General features: G+C 40.6%; 1 protein-coding gene and 1 pseudogene across 1 annotated transcript in view; one reads left to right on the forward strand and one right to left on the reverse strand.

Annotated features, from left to right (window-relative positions):
• The window catches only part of MGAM2 (maltase-glucoamylase 2 (putative)), a 72,028-nt gene that overhangs the window by 646 nt on the left and 52,381 nt on the right, over positions 1 to 19,001 (reverse strand). Inside the window, exons 36-48 of the mRNA XM_039860601.1 lie at positions 17,613 to 17,697; positions 16,415 to 16,553; positions 12,153 to 12,286; positions 12,001 to 12,035; positions 11,785 to 11,901; positions 11,056 to 11,204; positions 10,865 to 10,949; positions 10,447 to 10,503; positions 9,917 to 10,041; positions 8,517 to 8,605; positions 3,763 to 3,812; positions 2,242 to 2,415; positions 1 to 388 (exon numbers count right to left, since the gene is read on the reverse strand). The exon at positions 1 to 388 is cut by the window's left edge and continues 646 nt beyond it. Of these exons, the coding sequence (XP_039716535.1) occupies positions 1 to 388; positions 2,242 to 2,415; positions 3,763 to 3,812; positions 8,517 to 8,605; positions 9,917 to 10,041; positions 10,447 to 10,503; positions 10,865 to 10,949; positions 11,056 to 11,204; positions 11,785 to 11,901; positions 12,001 to 12,035; positions 12,153 to 12,286; positions 16,415 to 16,553; positions 17,613 to 17,697 (1,627 nt within the window). The remainder of the gene's footprint in view (positions 389 to 2,241; positions 2,416 to 3,762; positions 3,813 to 8,516; positions 8,606 to 9,916; positions 10,042 to 10,446; positions 10,504 to 10,864; positions 10,950 to 11,055; positions 11,205 to 11,784; positions 11,902 to 12,000; positions 12,036 to 12,152; positions 12,287 to 16,414; positions 16,554 to 17,612; positions 17,698 to 19,001) is intronic.
• On the forward strand, positions 15,495 to 15,613 carry LOC120601313 (uncharacterized; annotated as a pseudogene).

Genomic DNA, 19,001 nt, shown 5'->3' on the forward strand with positions numbered 1-19,001 from the left:
TAGTTGTAAGTTCAGTAGTACTTGTAGGGAAAGGAGTGGTTATGATAGGAAGAGTAATACTAGTGCTGGCAGCAGTACGTGTAGTGAAAGGAGTAGTGACATCCATAACAGTAGTGCTAGTTTTAAGTTCTGTAGTACTTGTAGGGAAAGGAGTGGTTGGGACAGAAAGAGTAACAGTGTCGGCAGTAATAGTACTTGTAGTAACAGTACTAGCGGTGATGGTCTCAGAATCGGTAGTCTGAGTAGTAGATAAGGAAGGACGCAGAGAACTCGTGGAGAAAACGCTCGTCGAAGGTGTAGTAGTAACTACAGAGCCACTGTGAATCCAGGTAACCTCAGTTAACTTTTCCAGGCTGATTATCTTGTCAGTCAATTGAATAGTTAGTGTCTGCCAGAAAAGAAGAGATAAAGTTGGTATTTTACAATATCTTAAAGATCACATTTACCTCACACTTAACAAAAAATGATGTATTCATTCTTTTCCCAGAGAGCAACAGAAGGATAGAAAGACTCCCTCTCCAGTCACACTGGTTCCAGACTGAAAATCGTGGGGAGACGCGCTGTGTGCATAATCCTTGTGTTACAAATGTTTCCTTGTACTTCATTTAGTCAGAACCACACTGCTCGCAACTATTTGCAGCTTTGATTAAAACCAATGCTCATAAAAATCTCTTTGCTCTGCCACTAGATTGTAACCTTCCTGAGAGCATCCTGGTTTTATGTTTTCACCATCCCTGACACTTAGTTAGTATAACACCTGGCAATAGTAGTATAGTGCAAACCTTGATTTTGATTTTGATTTTGATCTTTTTGTAAAGCAAGTACCTGTCTTAAGCTTTAACTGCCAGAGGTGTCCATTTCAAAGAGGCATCCAATTCAAGCCCATGGAGGTGCCTCTGCTTCCGTGATCTTAGTTGATTTCAACAACTGACCATTTGGGCTTTTTGTTTGTTTTCTCTTCCCCTGCTTTAATTTCCCACTCTTATGTTTTAAATTCACCAATAAAGAGTGAGCCCTGGAAACCCTCAGCCTCCACCCTTGAGCCCAATAAAAGCAGAAGCCCCAGGCCCATCTCATGCTTGAGCTAGTTTTTTGGGGTTCTCTCTCTCTCTCTCCCCCACCCCCCGCTCCCCGATGACCTTATTGTGTAGCCCCATCAGTACTGTGTAATTTCCAGATCTTATAAGATATAAATCTGTATCCCTTTTCAAATTTTCCTGATGGGTATTGTTGAAGGGCATCTTGCAATCACTATGAGAACCACGAGAGCTGGTCTGCCACAGTCTTGGTTATTGATAGGCTAAGACCAGCACAAAACAAAGATGTATCTGATATGCTACAAAGTTTTCCAACAAGGTATTCAAAGATTTTCCACATCAGTCTTAACTGTCGGTAATTACTTGCAAAGGGTGGTTTTGAATGCAATAGTTCAGGGAGAAAAAAAAAAAATCTGAAATAGACAACTAAAAGAGACTAGAGAGAGAGAATCTAATTGAGTGTTCAAGAGGGTCATTTTCCAAAATTCAAAAACCAGTAGGACACTCTTTTCACCTTTTAGAGAACAGCAACTATATTTTCTATTATGACTTTTCTAAACCACCCGCAATGGGTTACCGGATCCATATTTGCGATAGATCTAGTGTTCCAAAGCAGGATGCCCTTCCCTCTGTGGTTGCTCTTGGTAACTCTACTGGTAATTTGCCTTCCAATGAGTTGGTTCTGGCAACTAAAGCAAACTCTACTGAAGGGTCTAGTGGGGCCTGCTACTTATGTCCCTCTGTTTTGTTAACCAAATTATTTTACCTCACATCATGGGTGGGGCGCATTGATTTTGATGAGGACCACAGTTTACTGCCATTTTTCACCAACCTGTAAGATCTATCTATTTGACCAGGGATATGAGCAATTTCAGGAAGGAGGGCAAAACTTCCAACAATGGTTTTATGGGATCCCTCTTTCCTTGTTTGAGGCTCTGCTGCAGGTGTAAATAAGTTTTCTTATGCTAGGCTGGGAGACCAACCTTAACACAGCACATGAAAAGGTCTTCATCAGACCACTGATCATTGATTGCAGTGTGCATTTTACAATATGATTCATCACTCGTGACTTTTCAGGAACATATCTATTGTACATATCTATAACCTTTCAAATATAAGTAAATATAACAATGATAATAGTGGTGATAACTTTCCCAAATAATAAAATTAACTTATGATACAATAACATTCCTTTGAGACATACCCGATTGTAGGGGTCACTCTTGAAATTCATCTCCATGAACTGCTGGTTGTCATAGGTAACAGTGACTTGTGTCACATAAGTAGAGCTTGTCCCCCAGATTCTAATATATCCAACTTTCAGGGGATTCGAGTCATTCAAATACTTATTGTGTATGGTCTGAATGTGCAACGCATTCTGTAAAAGATGTATAAAGAGAAAATACACATAAGGATGGGCTACATTCCACATTGAAACGTTATAAAACCTCAAACTACTACTGTTGTACTGGTTCACTGTTTTATTCTTATACATTTCATGAACATGTGCTTTCTGAGAACCTGCTACAGGAAATTTGATGATGCTAAATATTGATGGTAGTTATCATACTGGATAGTGCAGCTCTAAAATATTCTCTCAATCTTGGGCACCATGTTTTAAGAGAAATCTACACTAATTGTAGTCCAAACAGAATAATCATACCCGGAAATCAGTATAAGCACAAAACAGAGGAAGTGTGAGGTTAGCCTGGGGGTATATAATTTCAAAAAGAGAAGACAGAAGAGATATATGATAGACATCTTCAAATACTTGAAGCACTGTTATGTATAAAAGACAAATAGATTTGTGTTATACTATTCCTTAGTTCAAATCAATGGAAAAAATTATAGAGAAGCAGATTCAAGATTTGACACAGAATGAGCCTTCCACTCTAATTCAAATTATATAGGTTATCCGTGGAATCACTAAACATGCACGGTGGATTGACTGCGTCACTGTCTCTAGGTATTCACTCCTCCATATCCATACCCCTTTCCCTGTAATTTTGCAATGCCTTCCCTCTCTGGATGGGCATTCTATCTCACTTTTGTGTCTGGACTTGGCCATGTGACTTTGCGTTGCTAATGGGATATTAGTCAACTTGATGCAAATGGAGATTTTAAAAAGTGCTCAGTTATTTCCACCTTTATTTTTCTCCACTTCCATAATCATGAAAAGATCATGCTCAGACCTATCCATAAGGCTGTCTAAGGTCATCTAACAGCCAGCTGACCTCCCAGATATGTGAGTGAGTATGGTCAGGATCACCCAAGCAGCCTAAGAGACCCATGCCTGATAACAGATGCATGAGAGCCAGCCAAGATCAGCCAAGTCCAGCCCATATCGCCTGAACACTGCAAACTCATGAGCTAAATAAGTATTTTTTCTTACGTGCTGCTAAAGTTTTGAGGTTGTTTGTTATGTAGCACTGTTGTGCAACAGATAGCTGATCTAGCACTTACCTTTCAAAATTTTATCACCCCAAAAATGCTGTCTCATTACCAGAATGTTATACATTTAAGGACTCATTTTCCCCCCAGCATACATGAATCACAAGTTTCTTCTTGTAGAGTTATGGTATACAAGGTAATTGTCAAAATAAGGACTGTTTCTTATTTATTTTAATTAAGATGTGGGATATTACATTGATACAATTAATTGATAATGTTTAATCTGCAGCTTACTCGAAAAAGATTTATAAAATTAAAAAAACAAAAGTCATACCTGAGCTGCTGTAAACTTTGCCAAGAAATAGATGCCATTTTCATAGGTATCTGCAAGCCAAAAAAAAGAAAAAAGAAAGAAAGAAAGAAAGAAACAATAAGCAACCACTCATTACTTCAACTGTAGCAGATAATCTTCATAGAGTCAGAAAATGTCTCAATGGGATCACAATTAGTGATCGGGATAATTATGACTTCTCCAGGGAGCACGACAGAGAGCAGCTGAGGGAGTACTTTGTCCCAGGTTAGTGTAGAGATGTGCACATGGAAAAGGGTGTTTAGAGGTGCAAGACCAGAGGACCTGGGTTGGACTGAGGTCTTCTACCGCAGGAGAAGACGTGTGGAGGCTACTGATAGTTTTTTTCTTGCTCTGTGCCAACACAGCAAGCACACAGCCATGAGAGTTCAGATAGCTGTGATGCTAAAGGCTCAAAGCAGAGGAGTGTGGTCAGGATTCAGACTCTCAAGTCAGATTGACACGGATTCAAATCTCCGCTCTTATACTCAGTAGCTGTGCAAACTCAGGCAAGTTACTTAATATTATGTTCTAAGTCTGTTTGGTGAAGAGGGACAAAGAACTTCTCTATGGAAGTTAAAAAGTGAAAAAAATTTAAAACTTTCAGGGACCATTGATTTTTTAACCTTGAGACTGAAATACATTTGTTGTAGAAGCCTAAAGTTTTGTAGAAAATTCATTTTTTCTCATAGATTTTTGAAATATATTGCTCTTAAGGGGCTGATTTTGCATATCAACTGTGCGTTATGAACCCACTATGACATCCCATCAATCATCTAGTCCTAATTAGCTCAAGCTGTATAAAAGGACTCTAGATTCCCATAAAACACTGGTTCTCAACCGGCAGAGATTTTTCTGGTGGAACATTTGGCAATCTCTAGAGACACTGGTGGAACATTTGGCAATCTCTAGAGACACATATATCTTGGGGTTGGGGGAAGTGCTTTTGGCATCTAATGGGTAGAGGGTGGGGGTGATACGAAACATCTTATCATTAACAGCCCCGTCACCACTGCAACAAGGAATGATCTAGCTCAATATGTCAATACTATCAAGGTTGAGGAAACCTGTTTTTAAAAAGGCATTTTCTTGAAAAAGAGAAAGTTGGAAGACTCTTACTTCCTGATTTCGAAACCTATGTCAAAGCAACTGTAATCAAGAGAGGTGGTAGTGGCATAAGAATGAATGATTATTTAAAATATGAAGATATATATTTTCATATGAGAAGGTTTTTTTCTGTGTTCTCAGTTAACACTTTCACATTTAAAGTAAATTGATGTTCAACAAGGGTGCCAAAACAATTCAATGGTGAAAGATTAATCTTTTCACAAAATGTACTGGTATTACTGGATATCCATGTGCAAAAGAATAAAGTTGGATCTCACGCCATATTCAAAAATTCACTCAAAATTGCTCAAAGACCTAAATATAAGAGCTTAAACTATGAAAATTTAGGAAAAAAATAAAAAAAAACCAGGGTAAATCTTTGTGACCTTAGATCTGGCAACTTTTTTTAGTATAACATAAAAAGCACAAGCAAAAAAATAAATAAATTTGACTTCATTGAAATGAAAAACTTTTGGGCCTCAAATGGATACTACTGATAACACAAAGAAAACATACGGAATAGGAGAAAATTGTGTAAATCATATATCCGATAAAGAACATATCTAGATTATTTAAAGAACACTTACATTTCAGTATCAAAAAGACCCTCTAGTTTAAAAATTGACACAGGATATGAATACATATTTCCCCAAAGAAGATATACAAGTGGCCAGCAAGTACATGAAAAGATGCTCAATGGCATTAGTTATCAGGGAAATGCAAATCAATTGAAACCACAGTGAGATATTACTTCACACCCACTAGGAAGACTATATTCGAAAAGACAGATAATAATGAGGGCTGACGAGGACGTGAAGAAACTGGATCTCTCATACACTGCTGGCGAAATGTAAAATGGTGTAGCCTCTTTGTGAAAGAATCTGGAAGTTCCCCAAAACATTAAACATATGGTTGTCATATAACCCAGAAATTCTACTCCTAGGTATGGACCCAAGAGAATTGAAAAAATATTTCTATACAAAAACTTGTACAGAGATGTTCATGATAGTGAACAAATAGAAACAACCCAAACATCTATCAACTGATGAATGGATATATGAAATGTGGTATACACATACAATGGAAAATTATTCAGCCATATAAAAAAAAATTGAAGTACAAATATATGCTACAACATGGTGGAACCTGGAATACATTATGCTAAGTGAAAGAAGCCAGTCAGAACAGATCACATTTATTTTATTTATGTGACTCTGCATGATCCCCTTTATATGAAATGTTCATTATATAGAGATATGCAGCGACAGAAAGTAGATTAGGGAATGCCTAGGGCTGTGTTTCCTAGGGCTAGAGAGAATGGTGGGTGTTGGGGATGAGGAAGGGGAGATATCTAAGAAGGTACAGGACTTATTTTAGGGAAGAAGAAATTGTTCTAAAATTGACTGTGTCGTGGTTACACCACTGAAATCAGTGAATTGTATCTCTAAGTGAGTGAATTACACGGTGTGTGAATTACATCTTAATAAAGCTATTACAAAAAAAGTTGAAGTCAAGCCCAAGAAGTAAAAGAAAAACAGAAGGCATTTCTTTCTCATAAAAATGTACTTTTCAAAAACAATTTCTACCGATGAATCTTTAAATCCAACGTACGACTTCTGTTTGTCGTAATCCACCAAGGTCTACCAGCCCACTCCTCACCACCCTTTCAATCATCACATATCCAGAATCTGTGCTGTCACGGGAGAGCCCACGGACAGCTCGGACTCTCGTTATCTCTCACCGTTCTCTAAACTGGCTTTATCGCCCATGTTCCATGCCATTATGATGGAATTACTTCCTGCCTAATCACCCCAGTATATACGTGGCATGACCTGACAGTGCAAATAGTCTGCAGTCACCTTGGCAAGAGTGTCACTGAAGTGATAATAGTATTCACTACCTCGTCATGGCCACTAGCTCCTTTTGATATAATTTCTTGTTCACCAAACAAATCCCTGATTAAAATTTCATCTTTTACACAGATTTAATTGAAGGAAAATATGTACTTCCCAATAGATAGGAACATTCTAGCCCATCAGTCAAAAATAGTTCTTAAATTTAAAAATTGGTATTGTGGCATATTATTCTCTTACTAGGTTGAAGTCCTGCTACTTCCTTAAACCTGGTTCAGGTGACCGTTAATTCCCTTTCTCTGGCTTTTGGACTTCCTGTTGTCATGTTCACCACACTGATGTAAACGTAAAACATCTTAAAGGCTTATAATGGAGTTTTATTTATCTTGCATATTAAGCATACATTTTATTCAGTATCCATGTGCCAGTAATTCTCTCTATATATTAAATCATGTTATCTGCCTCTGTAATGAAGCCTCCATGTGCCTTATAAAAACATTCCACGGTCTTATTGTGGCTGTGGCTATACAACTATATACATTTGTCAAAACTTATGGAACTGTGTATTTAAAACGGATATGTTTTATTTATGTAACTATAACTCTATAAAGTTGATTAAAAAGAATTTTCCTTCTAGGAATTTACTGTATGGAAACAATCTGAAATACGAACAAAGGTTAATAATCAAGGTTGTTATTTATAACAATGAAAACTGAAAATGTCCTCTATCCTGGGTAGAGAGTAATTACAGAAAGTTAGATAAATTTTATCATATTCTCTCAGTGGAATGTGGGAACCATAATGGTGTTTATAAGGAGCATATAATAACATCTAGACATATTTCTGTCATATGTTAAATGCAAAGAAACAGGATTCATAAATTAAATAGGCAGTATGTTTTCAGCAATATAAAAAATTTAAAAATTTTCTTAATATGAAAACAGAAGGCAATATAGCAAAAAATATTAAAAGTGATTATTTTTTTTCTAATTTTCTATCTTTAAAATGCTTTTCTTTAATGAAAATGTTATCCTTATAATAATGAAAACTTAAAGGCGGAAATCTTTAGAAAGATTGCTAGTGAAAAATAAGCTATAATTCTGGGTACTGTGACATGTTATAAGCTTGGAATGTTCTGGTCTACAGTAATAAATATTAGAAAATGGCATTGGTTGATAACAGTGTGTCAGTGTTTCTATAGAAACACCTGAGGAAGAGGTTGTTTTGAGTATAGTGACAAATACCGATTATGTAAGGTAGAACTATCATGTCCCTAGATTGGGGAAAGAAAGCATGAAGAATGATATTTCATTGACAGACAATACTTAATTCCCTGTTTCTGAGACACTAAGACATTTTCAAAGCTCTAATTCGTCTCTCGAGTGGATCTTACTTTGGAGGAAAAAGATGCCTGGTTATCGACGGCCGGCCCAAATAACTTAGCCAGGTTTGTAAACCACTGAGGACGAACTGTCAGCCCGATGTTTGCATCCACACCCTCTTATCGGAGTGAGACAGCTATACGGAGTTCGCCTCTGGCTGAATCCACAGCATCAGTTTACTGAACCTATGAACCCGGGGACCACAAACTCTTCCAAAATAACTAGAGTGTACTATAAATGAGCAGGCAAAAGCTGTAAAAATTGTCCCGACACCTTTCTTTTGTTAACAGTAGCAGAAAATTAAGATACGTTTTCAGTTTATGTCAATTATGTCCTGAGCTCCTAGGGTGTGGCTTTTCTGAATGCCGTATTGAGACTATGGAAAGTTCACGCTCACCAATGCTTTGTCCGTCGTCCCAGAACATTTGACCTTCAGCTGTGCCACTGTCATCCAAAGCAACAGTCAATCCCATAAATTTTTGTCGACTATGAAAAAAAAAAAAGAGTTATTTTTCTCTAGATCATAGGTTATAAGAACGAAGGATAGCTTCTGTTGAAAATATTATTCATCCAAACAAAAAAAGGTAATGGATTAAAAATGCACATAAAAAAAAAAACTAATGGAAAACACATTTAAAATTTAATGAAACGTTTGGTAAACGTTTCAACTTCAACTTTCAAAATCAAATGCACATACTTTACTTATATACATATTATAAGTAATATAAGAAGCTACTTCCTCTTGAAGGAAAAGACCCTACCCCCCCACAAAAAAAAAGCATTAAAAAAGCACCCTTCAGTAGCTTCCAGATTGCTACAGAATAAAATGCAACATACTTATCCCAGCATTCAAAACTCTCCATGACCTGACCCTAATCTGCTTGAATTTTATTTATTTATATCCCTCTCACTTCTCTATGCTCCGGTTAAACTGAATGGTTTTCTATTCCTCAAAGCCAACTCAACTTTTCATCTTTAGTTCTTTCACCCTCCGAGAATATCTCTTTCCCTTGTCTTCAAACATTTAAAATCTGTTCATTATTCAAGACTCAGCTCAAAGTCCTCTTTCATATGAAACCATGCTTCACCCTGCAAGGCTGAAAGTTAACTTCCCTCCTTTTGTGCTGTTATTGTTCTTTCTATGTGTGTCTCTCTTGATATAACAGGTTCTCCTTAATGTAATGTGTATGCATGTATGCATGCATACACACATGCATATACATAATCTCTCCTCGGGTCAACCAAAGGTGACCTGGGAATGAACACTAAATCCCAGGAGAGACATCACAAATCAAAAAGATCATTAATAGTCCCAATTCTTTAATCGTGTGGAAAAGAGGTGCATGCTGCTGCTTTTGGGAATTTTTGCTCTGACTTTTGACAGAGCTATAGATAGGGTAGTGGTTACTAGTGGGGTGGGGAGGATCGGGGAGTGTAGACGGATAGGGGGTCAAATATAGAGTGAGGGGGAGGGAGAAGGGGGAAAGGGGATCAAATATAGGAAGCTGAAGGAAACTCGACTTTTGGGTGGTAAACACACAATAGAATATACAGATGTCAAATGATAATGTACACCTGAAAATTATATAATTGCATTAACCAATGTTACCTCAATAAACTTAAAAAAAAAAAAAGATGTCCCCAAGACTGACTTCATGAACTTTTCCTCCCCCAGGTCCCGCTCAAATCAAACCAGTGCCACTGTCTGAGACTTGGTTTATTTATCCACAGAGACAGGTTGAGGTAGGCGGCTCCCGTGAGGCCACCTCATTCCCATGAAGCGAAGCCATCAGGTACCTTAAGAGAGTGTTCATCGCAGGCTCTTGCCAAGGCAGGATGTAGCCTCCTCTCACATGGAGGTTGATGTGGTCGAGGGGAGCCTCCAGGACCCTCCACTCACCGGTGGATTCACTGCCAGATTCCTAGCAGGGAGAATACAGACGAGGATGGATGACAAATGCACGAAATGAACACATGCCTTATAACAAGTCTTTCCTTCCCACGGAAGCGTGGTGGAAAGTCAGCAAAATACTGCAAATCTAAGGAGAAAATCTCTGACTTTCAGCTTTGCTAAAAACTCCGGAAATCTAGTCTTTTCTCTTTATTTTCCAGAAAAGGTAAGGCATCGGTGAGGAGTCGATGTGATAGGGGCATCAGATTTTATCTAGTTATGCTTTTGTGGACATTTTTATTTAAACGAACCTGGCATGGCAGAAACATGGAAAATGATTGTCTTGGAAAATATGTGCCTGGAAGTCACGAGAAAACTAGCCTGCTCCAGCCTGCGTGGACCAATCTGGTTCCTCGCGAAATATGTGAGTTCTTACCGTGCTATAGTCATACCAACGGGCTCTGGGGAAGTACGCGCGGATCTCGAAAGTGTTCTGAAATGCAAAATCCACAGATCATTATGAATACGCCAATAATTTAATTTTAACTTTGAAAATTCTTTCTGTAGAATCAAGCTCAAATGGATACTTTATTAATAATTTTAAGAGTTCAGAGGTTTTTTGGGAGAAAGATACTGGGAAATTCTTCATATACACAGAAAAATAAATTTTTTAAAGAGGTGAACTTTTAAGGACGCAAGGTGACGAGACATTGCGATGAGAAATCAATGAAGGTTATGTTTTCATTAAGAGAGACTTGGAGAAAAGAAAAAGACTAGTGAGCCGGAGGAAATCGTCTTTAGAATGCCCTTCCTGTGTTTAGATTATGGGATGGGACGGTTTGTGGAAAACTCACGCTTTCCAGCACGGGGCTGATTAGGATGGCGGGGCCCAGCATGAATTGACTGTCTATATCCCATGTTGTGTTGTCATCGCTAAACCTTAAAAATTAAGAATAAAGAACGACTCATACTGTCATGACTGCTGCGGAGGATTATTCACAAGGCATTCCCGGACCTGTGGCTTGGGGAAACAGGTTACACTCACTCGTGGAGAAGGGGTCGGACGACAGTGCTGCCCTCAACGTGAGCCTCGTGCATCAGCGTGTAGAGGTAAGGCAGCAGGGTGTACCTGGTCTGGAGGACTTTTCTCGAGTACATCTCAAAGGTTGAATTCCAGGCTACAGGATCTTGTCTCTAAAGGGATGAAGGAGCATATGATAGATCACTTCTCCTCTACTCCATCCTCATGGTATCAAGAAAGGACCAGCTGGCATGTATCCCATAGGTGGGCTACACACCATTTCTCCCTTCGTTTCTAGCCTTTCCCCCACTCCAGCCATCTTACTAAACTAGAGCTTCCTGCTTCCTCCTCTTTATCACAGACTCCTAAGTCCCCTGCTCAGGCCTGGCCTTGGCCCTGTACCTGTGTACAGACATGGGTCTCTGTGGGTCTCTAACATATCTTGGGTGGATGTGAGCCTAGTATAAAGTCACTATTCTTAAAAGCAAAGGAAGCTCCATTTATCTGAGCCCCACAGGGAGCCATCCATGCTTCTCTCCTCATAGGCACTAACACCCCAAGAGATGAGAACAAGTATATTCTTGAAAATTGTTGGTAATCCTGGGGTTTTAAACTCTGTGAGTTTTCCAAGAAAGGGAGGTTCTGGTGATTTTTTATGAGTTTTCTTCACAAATTCTTAGGATGCTTTTGACGGCTAAAAGGAAGTTGTGATTCGGGCACAGAAAACAGCTGCAGCATAAACCGCCGCCTCACCCTCGTCCCGATGTTGTTGTGGTTTCTGGAAAACGGGTAAAACGCCCCCAGTTGCATCCAGCGAACACACATCTCATATTCTGCATCTCCAAAGAACCCACAGATATCTGCCCCTGTCTGAGAAGACACGAAATTAGAGCATGAGCTGAGACTTTGTCGGTTGCAGAAACACCAAGCTCTGACTGGGTCATTAGTAACGGCCCAAACGTGACTTACATAAGATATCCCAAAGAGACTGAACTCCATCATGCCTGCAATGAGAAGATACAGTTAGGTGAGACAATGATTACACACAACCAATGCGGCTGAGGAGCACACACCCAGTCCCTTCCCCACCAGCAGAGGCCCCCGGGGTTAAGCCCACACACCAATGATAGATTTCCTCAGCTGGTCCCACGCGGCCGTGTTGTCTCCCAGCCAGTGTCCTCCCCAGCGGCCAGAAGAGGGGAATGTGGAGCGGGTGATGACGAGCCCTCGCTGTCCTGTCACCTCCTGCACAGCTCTGGTTGGAGGGGAACACGGAGGTGAAATGAAGGTGAACTTGAGGGCGGACAACCACGGACCTTCACTAGAGAGAGCAGCTTCAGCCTGGAGCCTGAGGCAGTGGTGGTGCTCCATTTTAGCCAGAGAGCATCCTGCATCCTCCCTCAGAGTACCTTCCACTTAAAAGTGATGCTAAGGATCCCAGTGGCCTCACAGAAGGACAACTGGAGATATGAGATCACCTAAAATGTGGATTTCCTTTCTTAAAAAAAAAAAAAGTTGAATTAACTAGCTGACTACACAGAAGTAGGAGGAGGGGGTGGGACGAGGTACAGAGCAGATGTATTTATGGAACAATCACTCTATTCCAGGTGTAATACTGGTCACTTTCATGTGCATCATCTCATAATCTCACAAGGAAGGTTTCCTTCACTTGTTTTTACCGTTAGGGAACTGAGGCTCAGAGAAGTTCACTAATTCATCGTAGGCCACTTAAAAAGCGAGGAGGCAGATCTGGGATCCTAATAAAAGTATATATGACTCAGCATTTTTGGAAATATTCGTTCTTATGGAACTCCTCAAAAAGCAGAATAAATTTTGCACATAGAGGCAAATACGCATAAAAGATGTTTAAATATTTCTCGATCGAAGGCGGATCTGCTGCACACAACCTCAGTCAGAAAACAAACGAAGATCACGTGAGAGAAAAATCAATGGAACAGAAGAGAAAGTCTATTATGCTAGAATATAACGCAATCCAAACATTTGCTAAATAAAGCATCGCAAATCAATAGACACAGATGAATTATTCGATAAATGATGTCAGGGAAGGAAGCTAGCTACTGTAGCAGAAACTAACTCATTTAGGTCACTTCCAATGTTTCACACCAAAATAAATCCAAAAATGGATGGAGGTGTGCACGCGTGCCTACACACACATCTGAGTGAGAGATAGTGAAGGCCTGGGGTAGACAGTAAGGGTGGATGTGAGCAAGGCAAAGAACTTTGTCGCTGACCATTTCAGAACTCTAAAAATCAACCGGCTATACAAAGAAATGAAAACCATCTGTCTAAGAGAAAGTACTAAATCTTGGCAAGACAGTGAGTCTTGTGGGATAACTTTGGGCTATTTCTAGCGTGCCCCTTCCCTAGCTCATTGTCACCCAAAGCCAGCAGCAATCTTGCGGCAAACAGAGAGGCCTGATCTCTTTTTTGCAACTCTGTTAAAAGCACCATAGCCAGAGCGCAATAATTTGTTTTCTAACTTGCAGCCCCCTGGAAAAATCTCTATTCCCAGGATGTTGTGGCCACTTGATTTGACTCAGAGCTCAACTCAGCAGAGAGAAAAAAATTCCCACCCCCAGGGAATTAATAAAGCAACAAATTTCTGGCAACATCACAGATGCTCAGGCTGTGGTTTCGGCTGGGGCAAACAAAAGCTTGGCTGGGAATTTAAAAGTAAATCCTAGAGAATTAAAGCCATAGAGAACTTTGTACAGTTGCTACATAGTCATGGGGATCTAAAAGACTGCATATGCACAAAGCTTTGTGCATGCCCGAGAAAAAACCACGAAAGGAGAAGGTTCCAGTGACTCACTTCGTCTGTACTGGAGGCCCTGAGCAAGCAGGAAGTGAAAGGTGAGGCTGTCTTACAAACTGCCTGAAGTTCGAAGGCACGCCTTCTCGTACTTATCCCCTTGCCGAAGGGTATAAGACATAGAGGCGAGGAATTTAAGGCGACTAGAATGGCTTCAATGTTCCCCTCAGCTTGAATGAATTTTATGTTAGGCTTCTTCCTGATTCTAAGAACCTGCTCTCTTCTTTAGAGCATTTACTTTAGAAAAGTTTCGATGGTAAATTCTTTCTCTGCCCCTTTGAGATGTAAAACTTTAAAAAAATCTCTTGCTGGTGTCACAGCCCAAGGATCTCCCTTGGAAATGCACTTAGCAAGGAAGACAGTGTCTGGAGGAGACCAGGAGTCTCCATGCTCCAAATGTAACACTCCCTCCTGTCATGACGATAGGAGACATTTACTTTTCCTTTGAATAAGGTCAGTTAGCAAACACAGGTGGCCTATGAACCCCCTACCGCAGCTCTCAAAATCTCTGTTTCAATGAAGTCGAGCCCAGATTGAGTTCTGCTCGCTCTTTTTTTCTTTCTCTTTCTCTTTCTCTTTCTTCTCCCTCCCCGTCTCTCTCATTGTAATAGCCTTGAATAAAGTCTTCCTGGCCTATTTAACTTTGCCCAGTGTAAGTTTTACTTTGACAAAGGCAATCTCCCAACTGATCGCTGTCCGACAACTAAATTATGCGGATCCAGCAGTACCCAAGGAAGCCAGGCTTAAAAAATCGAAAAAGAACTTTAAAAGAAGGGGTAGCAGAGAACTCAGTGCCTACAAACTACAGGGAAATACACAATCTATGGAATTAGATGGAAAAGTTGCCAAATAAATAAGCCATAAGTAAAACAGCAAAAACGGTAACAACAAAAGCACAGCAACAACAACAAACCCTGTGTGTGGGGGGATGGGGGGGATTTTATGCCAGAGTTGTTACAATTTATTAACTGAAACGTCCAGTTTTCAACAAAAAATTAAGTCATGCAGAGAAACATGAAAGCATGCCAAATATACAGGAAAAAAACAGCCAACAGAAAATGCTGCTGAGGGGCTTCGTAGACAAAGACTTTAGGTGAGCTATTATAAATCTATCCAAAGAGCTAAAGGAAAGCATATCTAAATAATTAACAGAAAGGACAACAGTGATGTCTCACTAAATGGAGGATGTGAATAAGGAGACAGAACTAATTTAAAAAGGAACCAAATAGGAATTCTGGAGTTGAAAAATGCAATAACTAAAATTAAAGATTTACTAGCGGGACTGAGCATGAAGCAGATGTGAGCTAGCCGAAGAAAGAATCAGCAACCTTGAAAATAGATCAATAGATACCGTGTGGTATCAATAGCAGAAAGAAGAATAAAGGAAAGTGAACAGGACATCAGAGACATGTGGGACCCCATCGAAGGTACCAACATACACATCCTTGGACTCTTACAAGGAGAAAAGAAAGAGGACACATATTTGAAAAACATATTTGAAAAAATAATGCCCAGAAGCTTACATGCTGAAAATGATAAAATATTGCTGAAAGACGTTAAAGGGGATCTAAAGAAATGAAAAGACGTCCCATGCTCAAGGATCAGAAGACTTAGTATTGTTAAGATGGCCATCTATAGCCATGCCACCCTGAACTAGCCCGATCCTGTCTGATCTCAGAAGCTAAGTGGGGTCGGGCCTGGTTAGTACTTGGATGGGAGACTACTTAGGAAAACCAGGTGCTGTAGGCATGAAAAATAAAAAATAAGGAATTGTAAACTGACAAGGTCCTTGTAATCTGTGAGGTCAACCAAGGGTTGCTTTGGCTAAAAAAAAAAATTTTAATTAAATTAAATTAAAAAAAGATGGCAGTACTCCCCGAACTGCCTTCCAGAGCCAGGGCAATCCCTGTCAAAACCCTTGGTCCTGTTTTGCAGAAACTGACAAGCTAATTCTAAAATTCAAATACAAGGGACTCAGCATAGCCAAAACAATCATAAAGACCATAAAGAACATAACGACCACATACTGTATGAGTCCATTTCCATGAGTGTCCCAATTATGCAATCCACATGGACAAAAAGTGGCTGCTGGGGCTCGGGAGGCGGGCACAAGGGCAGGGAATGACTGCTAATGGGACCAGGGTTTCCTTTCGTGACAACAAAAATGCTCTAAAATTTGATTGTTGTTATTTCTATCAACTCCATGAATATGCTAAACACAACCTAACTGCTCACCTTATTTTTTTATTTAAGTATATTTGACATATAACCTTGTGCAAATGTAAGGTGTATGATATGCTGATTTGATATATTATGTGTGGAAGCCTGGTTGCCCCTGTAGTTATAATTAGTACCTGCTCACTTTAACTCAGGGAATTTAGCAACCTACTTGGTTAATATGACTTGGAGGTTGTATGGTTGCTTGGTAAACCATACTTGCTATTTTGATGTTCATCTGTTCAGTGTGCACCATGTAGATACAAGAACAATATATATAAAAGTAACAACGTGGAAAATGATCTTTGCTGCCAGTGACAAAAGCACACTCACTCGTAGGTGGGCCGCGTCTGGGACCACCCGTACAGGCTGTGCACGTCGTAATGCCGCACCCGGGAGCCGTCCGCCAGGATCTGCTCGCTCTCCATGCACAGGGTCTTGCTGCTCAGACCCTTGTCCCTGGACTCCAGATCTGGGAGGAAATGCTGAGTTATTTCCTGATCAACCTGATCTGCACATTCACTGGAAATGCCCATCGGCTTGGCATTTCTCTTTCAATCAACGACTTTGCTACCAGTAACAGCTCCAGTTCCAAGAATGTTTTTGCCTACAGAATCAATGTGCTGTGACCTTGTAACTAATGGCAAGGACAGCGTGTAGAGCTGGGAAAGGCGCCCTTCTTTTTTGCTCCACTCAAACATTTAGCAGCATCATAAGCTCCTTCATTGGTATGACTGTGTCTTCCACTAGATGGTAATGTTCTCAAGGGAATAAGGCTTGTTTCAATCAACAACAACATATTAATGTTGCTAAAGCATCCTGATTTGTTAGTACTTGCCTGATACACGAATATTAACTTAAGGGAAGAAGGAGAAAAATAAGAAAGGAAGGAGGAAGAGAAGAAAAGAGGGAAAAGGGAAGGAAGGAAGGAAGGGAGGGAGGGAGGGAAGAGCAATAGGAAGCACAGCGATGACCTACACATCAAGAAACTTGGATTCCGGATTCCCTCCACAAACTGCTGGCATAGTGCTTTCAGGAAGGTAAGTCACTTCCACCCCTGGGTTTCTGTAAGGTGAGAGAGTTCACCATTCTGAGAGGACTTTGAGTCTCTATTTCTGTTTGTACTATAGGTCAACCAGGGTGTGTCCTTCATCAAGTGCATGAAGTATCTGTGAACACGAGCAGGAAGAGTGCAGGGTAGGTTTCTATTCTCTAATCAAAAGAGTGTGTGTTTATGTGTGTGAGTGTGTGTGGGGGGGTGGCATGCAGGGTGTTATTTAAAGTCTTAGCAATCGGCTCATAGTTGACAATGTAATCGAACGTACCATGCATTTCCTGGTTCCTGTCACCCACATCGAGTCATTCTTTCTATGCTCGATTAGTCATTTATTTGCACTTACTCTTTTAGGGATTTTGTATCACATTTAAGAGTGTTCTCTCTTCAAAATGAGACTTCCCTCTGACAATAAGGGGAAAACTTTCAAGGTTTTTGAGCAGGGAAATAATTTGATGAAGGAATCAGTTTACATACATGGCATGTAGGGTGGATTATTAAGAATTTCATCACTGCAGCCCACGACAGATCCATTCACAAAGTTTGATGGCTCGTTCATATCCTGAAATGAGTAAAAAAGATTTTGTGATGTCAGTGGTAGTATGGCCTTTGCTACAGAGGTCACCGACCTCACAGAGATGAACGTATCTTATTTAAGTCCTCGCATCAGCTGGTGGCTTCACTGACTGTTGAATCTCGGGCATTGACTCAAATGGACTCTAAGAATTCATGTTGGTTCAAGAAGAGCACCAAACTCCTAGCTTTCTTGGCATTGTTCAACTTGCGAGGATTGTTTCGTGGGGACAGAAGTATTGAGATGATGCTGGATCTACGACCTAAGGAAATCTCCTCTTGATCCGAGTCCTCCAACCCTATCTCATTTTCTCTGCTCACTTTTTATCTGAGGTCAGTGGTTGCTATGAGCTCCCCCTCCTCTTTCTTCGCTCTGTAGCTGGACTAATTCGGACATCAGTGTAGTCCAAACACGAGGGGGAATGTCTTTCTTCCTGCGATGGATGCAGTCCCGAAAAGCCACTGGCAACTCAGAAACAGATCTGGAAATCGATACTTACAGGGGTTTACTACTTGAGTGCAAGAAACAGCAATTCCTGAGGTGAAGGGTCACTGCCTACTTTATCAATGGAAAAGTTAAATTTTCGTGTATTGGACAATAATAAGCAGGACATACTAAAAGGCAAGGGTAAGTATCTTGGACATTATCGACTATTTCGAGTTTGCAGCTTCAGCTTTCCCTCCAATGGAACAAGACCCCCAAAGGTATCAGTATCTATCCCTCAGCACTACCCACGTCTCTTCAGTGCATGTTTTGCCTGTTTGGGTTCATCTGTGCCCTTTCACGTGTCTGCTCTGTGCCTATCCATCCTGAAGGTGAGTGACTGGGGAAGCCCATGCTGCCAGTAGGCTTAGGGGTTTGTGTCTGGGTGAAATATGGCTTCTTTCAGCCTGGCTCGGACCTGAGGAGCCCTTCAGAGCTGGCCCAGAGTATGCTCAGGACTCCGGGCCACTGGGCAGTAGGGAACGAAACTGGGACATTGATTTGTTCCCATCCCTAGAAAAACACACATAGAAGAGCTCTGGACACACGTCCCAGAGACATCTCAGGAAGCCCTGCTCCTAAGCCCTACCGACGTGTGTAACGGACACCTGAACAGGCTTTTGAAGCCATTCCCTCAGCGGCATCCCCACCAGCATATGGGAAACATGTTTCCTTTGGGATTCAGACCTTGCCCTGGGCCACAGAGTGGGCTCCCCGGACTCCTTAGTGTTGGCTTCTGGCCAGGTTTGGCCAATGAGGGGCACTGGCATAAGACTGGAGGAGGGTGGGCAGTAAGAGAAGCCAGAGTA

This window comes from Pteropus medius, unplaced genomic scaffold, assembly GCF_902729225.1.
Source record: "Pteropus medius unplaced genomic scaffold, Ma_sr-lr_union100, whole genome shotgun sequence".
NCBI lineage: Eukaryota > Metazoa > Chordata > Mammalia > Chiroptera > Pteropodidae > Pteropus > Pteropus medius.